At 39.8% G+C, this 5858-nt stretch overlaps 1 protein-coding gene across 2 annotated transcripts in view; it reads right to left on the bottom strand.

Moving 5' to 3' along the window:
* The window catches only part of CDH13 (cadherin 13), a 446793-nt gene that overhangs the window by 129745 nt on the left and 311190 nt on the right, over positions 1 to 5858 (bottom strand). For both annotated transcript variants that reach the window (XM_005428754.2, XM_031063408.1), the window contains exon 7: positions 5432 to 5610. In XM_005428754.2, the coding sequence (XP_005428811.1) occupies positions 5432 to 5610 (179 nt within the window). The remainder of the gene's footprint in view (positions 1 to 5431; positions 5611 to 5858) is intronic.

Raw genomic sequence — 5858 nt, forward strand, 5'->3', positions numbered from 1 at the left:
CCCTGTTGTGCTCTATTTCGTGTCATTTAGACCATATATTTTGATGGAGGGCATCCTTCTCCTCTGAATTTATGAATCAAAATGTATTCTCCAACGGATACCTGGAGGTATAATTTGCCTCCTAACACTCTTCAATCTTTATTACTGACACATTCAAGGATGCCTAACTCCCACAAGAAGAAAAAAAAAAACAACCCACATTAATCTTCAAAAATGTGTCCTTACCTGCCTTCTGAAAATGAAAATGGATGTTCTTTGAGAAATTACCTGAGTTTTGCTTTAAACCCCCAGGATCCTGCACTTCTGGAAACATTTTGAATCTAAAAAATTATAAATAAAAAAAAAATCCGCTGGAGTGTAAATACAAATCCTTCACTGTGCCTTTTCCTTGGAGGCAGGAAGCATTCCCTGCATCCTGCTGGATGGAGTCTGGGGGGTTCCTGTAGATCCTTTTTGTGCAGACAGGACAGAAGGACTTTTTTGCAGGGGACACTCCAATATGGAAACATCTCCAAAGCAGCTCCATCACCTATCCCTGCCCCATCAAACATCCAGGCAGTTCCCAACAGGGAGCATCCCAATCTCCAAACTCCCCATTTAGAAACAGATTTAATAAATCAGAGTCACAGAAAAAAAAATAAAATTGAACACTTATAGAAATTTTTAAAAATTCTCTTCACACTTAGCTTGTCCTCCATAGCTAAGATGCACAGCTGGAGTTGACCAAAAACAAGTTAATTCTTTCTCCTTTTACATTTTATTTATTTTAAAAGTATTTCCTAGAAATAACTTTTTTTCCCCAATAATGCTTTAAAAATAAAAGTATTCTTTCATTTTTGTCTCAACATTGTTAATATAGATCTTTACTAATGCAAACTAAGAATTGCCTATCTATATAATTTGATTTAAAAACTGAGCTCTCCACATGTTTTAACTTTATTTAATTTTAGTGTAAATGCCTACATTTTGATACTTTTCTCTGGAACAAGAATTTCTAGGCTATGCCATAGCTCCATTTCTAAAAATGCTGAAGCATGGAGAAACAATTTGGAATTTCCAGGATGGACAAAACCTGCCAGCTGTTTTCTATGTCCACATCTCAGTCTTCCACACTGGGTAAAACCTCCAGTCTCCTGTTCCCTCTGATGCGCAAATATGAAATAAATCATACTTAAAATGAAAAAAAAAACAACAAAAAAGACCAAAACTGCCCCTCAAACAATTTATATTCAGCTAATTTGTTTTAAATGCAGTGAAGAGTTTCCCAAAAGCATCAAGGACCAAGCAGTAGTAAATGTTACAGAGATGGAAAATAGGAGTAATTTTAGTCAGTGCTTTAACATGCTTTGAAAGAGTTCATATAAACCTCTGGTGCATAATCACATTAATGATGAAAAATAGTTTTCTCCATGTCCATCCTAGAGAATTTTTTACTTTAATTGAGCTACTTAATTGGTGTCTAGGGCTGCTACAGTTTTAAAGAGCACACCTACAATCACAGCAGCTGTTGACCCAGTTAAAGGTTTCGGTAAAGCCTAGGAGAAGCTGCAGGTTTGGACTGTAAATCATGAATAATCAGATTCACCAGGACCAGATTTTGCAGCGTCTGGGCTGTGGAATTCCCCAGCACAATCTCACTTTTCTCCACCCCTATACCAAGGCTGTGTGTACCTCCATGAGCTACACCTGCAAACGCTGCAGGCTCGAGTTCCAGTCATCAAACAGCATCAGCTGAGCTGCTCTCAGCATCCAATCTCCTTTCCGAGCAGTGGAAAAGCTGATGGGAGGGTTTGCTGCTTCCTCTGTGTGTCTACTACAGCACACTGTCCTCTGAGGTGCCAAGAAAAGCAAGATAAGAATTGCTGAGATGAAACCATTCCTGACTGTGAGAGTCTGTCCGAAATCCTGCATTTTTCTGCCTCACGATTGCCAAAAAGACCACCGAAAAACCTGCACTTAGTGCAGGGTGGGGAAGTTGTGTGCCTCTTAGCTACCTGTCTCCATAGGTAGTTACCTGTCGACTTCATGGGACATTCTGCCCCCTGATTCCAAACAATGGATCTGGACTCCCCACCCTTGTGTTTCACACCTTCTAGCAAGGCTTTCAGGGGAAAGAACACTTCTTCCTCCCATGTTTCTACAACACATTTTGTGTGAGATTGTGACAAGGGGCCAAAACATTTAGGATTTGCTCAGGCTCCCAATAAAAAGGCATTAATACCAGCAGCTATCTGCACATGGTGCTCCCTCCAGCCCAACACCTTTCCAGAAAGCCACTCATTCAAGCCTGGTGATGTGTAGACACTTTATTCCCCAAGCAGGAATTCAGTCAGACATTTCTTCCTACTAAACTACTCAGACATTTCCTCCTCATTTTACTCCCCTCTGTCCCCACCTCACGCAGACAATTTTTTATAATAATTCAATTTTGTGAGCCACACAGAACTACATAATAGCTATATAAATAACATCAATATTAAATTGGTACCCAGATTTTTTTTTTTCAGAATAAAACCTTGAGGTTGCTTGTCTCTAAAAGCTGCAATTATGGTTAAAAATAGAAGTAATTCATCTTTGACCATGAATGGCAACTCCACAGGTCTGAAAACAGAGGCCTGACCACCAGTTTCTACTCAAGACATATGGGCAGGAAGGGGAAGAGGCTGAACCCACAAAGAGGACTGTGAAAAAATAAACATCCTTTTTCCCAAAGCCTTTCCTCTGACAAGACAAAGATTTCAACTGGATTTCAACTGCAGACAATACTTAATTCTAGTGTTAAAATTGTACACAGCCACACATTTTGGCTTGTAAACCATTCAGTTTTGGAACAACAAAAACTACTCTGGAATTTCAACAGATCCCAGCTTGTCATGTCACCTTCAAAGTAAAGGTGTGAAATTAGTGATTATTAAAAATCATGAGGAATTCAGATCCAGCCATAACATCCATCTGACTGAGCCCAGGTTTCTTGCATGGAGACACCATCATTATTTCATGAATCACCAGTGACCTTTGGAAGGCACTGGGAAAAGCAGCCATGTTCATTCCCTTCCATTGATTTTCTAATTTTGAGTAAATTGGTTTAATCTGGGGAATGGTTATCTATGAGGAATAAAAATACTTAAAACTGTCTTTAGAAAACAGTAAAAAGCTGAACTGCTTGAACTGAAACAATGAATTTGGAAGGGAAACTTGAAGGTAGAAAAGGTAAGGATTTTGTAAACTTTAATTTGGGCAACATTTTGTGGCCAGGCACCCAAATACGAATAAAGTTAGAATCTCTTTAAACTTAAAAACACAGACATTCAGGCCCAGACATTAGTTCCACCCCACGTGCTTCTGGTATCTGTGACTGATTTACCCATGAAATATTTGCTGTTGGAAAAGCCCATAGAAAGAAATTACCCACCCAGAAAGGGAAGTGTATTATCTGGTAACATGAAAAATAATGGGCTGAATATTGAGAACATTGGACAATCCTGAGTCTAATCAACTTAGAAGACAAGCTCAGTGACTCGGCACACACCTGAAACATCCTGCAAGAACAGAATTTGGATGTCCCCAGCAATCTAAGAGCACTCAGGGCTACTTCATCAACAGAAATTGTGATTTATAGAGTAACTCTTTCTGGTGCCAAGATTTTATCTATTCCGGTATCTGGTTGCTTGTCTCTAAAAGCTGCAATTATGGTTAAAAATAGAAGTAATTCATCTTTGACCATGAATGGCAACTCCACAGGTCTGAAAACAGAGGCCTGACCACCAGTTTCTACTCAAGACATATGGGCAGGAAGGGGAAGAGGCTGAACCCACAAAGAGGACTGTGAAAAAATAAACATCCTTTTTCCCAAAGCCTTTCCTCTGACAAGACAAAGATTTCAACTGGATTTCAACTGCAGACAATACTTAATTCTAGTGTTAAAATTGTACACAGCCACACATTTTGGCTTGTAAACCATTCAGTTTTGGAACAACAAAAACTACTCTGGAATTTCAACAGATCCCAGCTTGTCATGTCACCTTCAAAGTAAAGGTGTGAAATTAGTGATTATTAAAAATCATGAGGAATTCAGATCCAGCCATAACATCCATCTGACTGAGCCCAGGTTTCTTGCATGGAGACACCATCATTATTTCATGAATCACCAGTGACCTTTGGAAGGCACTGGGAAAAGCAGCCATGTTCATTCCCTTCCATTGATTTTCTAATTTTGAGTAAATTGGTTTAATCTGGGGAATGGTTATCTATGAGGAATAAAAATACTTAAAACTGTCTTTAGAAAACAGTAAAAAGCTGAACTGCTTGAACTGAAACAATGAATTTGGAAGGGAAACTTGAAGGTAGAAAAGGTAAGGATTTTGTAAACTTTAATTTGGGCAACATTTTGTGGCCAGGCACCCAAATACGAATAAAGTTAGAATCTCTTTAAACTTAAAAACACAGACATTCAGGCCCAGACATTAGTTCCACCCCACGTGCTTCTGGTATCTGTGACTGATTTACCCATGAAATATTTGCTGTTGGAAAAGCCCATAGAAAGAAATTACCCACCCAGAAAGGGAAGTGTATTATCTGGTAACATGAAAAATAATGGGCTGAATATTGAGAACATTGGACAATCCTGAGTCTAATCAACTTAGAAGACAAGCTCAGTGACTCGGCACACACCTGAAACATCCTGCAAGAACAGAATTTGGATGTCCCCAGCAATCTAAGAGCACTCAGGGCTACTTCATCAACAGAAATTGTGATTTATAGAGTAACTCTTTCTGGTGCCAAGATTTTATCTATTCCGGTATCTAAACCTTTAGATTAACAGATTGCCTCTTCTTTATTATCTTCTGAACATGAAATGATCATACCTAAGCTTTCTTTGCCATCAATTTATGCTCTCATAATGTTAATGATCTGTTATAAGCATAGATTTTGGCACTGTGGCAATTCACCTTAAAGCCATCTGAGGATTACGTGTTCCTTCCCAACCCCTTTTTGTATTTTCTTTTTTTGGCTATGGGGTACCAAGTTAATTAGTTCATTAATTCCACTCATAAAAGTATTGTAGGAAAGACATAGAGCACTAAACTAATACTCTCAGAGTGAGCTATATGCACAGTTAGCTCTGGGTGTCAATTACTAATTCTAAATTGAAGTCCACTTAATCCTGAGGTCTTTTTTCTCACTACACAACGCTAAATGTCTTGCACAGAAATTATGAACTATCAGATTTATAAACACTGATCAGAGCTTAGAACTTAAGTCCAAGTAAGAAATAAACAAAATTCTTAAAAAGAAATGAGCATTCTCAAAAGTGAGCATCTGAATCCCCAAACAACAAGATCCAGAGCCTCTTCTCACGCCACAGAAGAAGATTAGAGGCACAACCTTCTAATTAAAATGTGAGACTGGAGATAGGAAAGTTCCCACTCACCTCCCGGTCCAGCAGCGCAGGGGACACCACTGTGACGATGTCTCCCTTCTCAGGGTCGATGTAGAACATGTTTGGGGAGGGTTTGGTGGGGGTCTGCCTGAGGATGTTGTAGCGCAGCAGGGCGTTGTCCGTGCCGGCGTCGTCGGCGTCGAACGCCGCCATGCTCATCACCGTGGTTCCTGGGGAGAGGGCACACACAGCAGCACTGAGCAAAAACCCTCTCAAACTGAGTGATAGTTAGGTTGCATTTTTGTTCATATTATCTTTACTTTGGTTTGTTTGTTTGTTTTTTTAACTAGGCTGGAAGAGACCTTCAAGATCATTGAGTCCAACCCAGCCCCAACACCTCAACTGAGCCCTGGCACCCAGTGCCACATCCAGGCTTTGTTAAACACACCCAGGGATGGAGACTCCACCACCTCCCTGG

The sequence above is a fragment of the Geospiza fortis genome, unplaced genomic scaffold, assembly GCF_000277835.1.
Source record: "Geospiza fortis unplaced genomic scaffold, GeoFor_1.0 scaffold1081, whole genome shotgun sequence".
Classification (NCBI taxonomy): Eukaryota; Metazoa; Chordata; class Aves; order Passeriformes; family Thraupidae; genus Geospiza; species Geospiza fortis.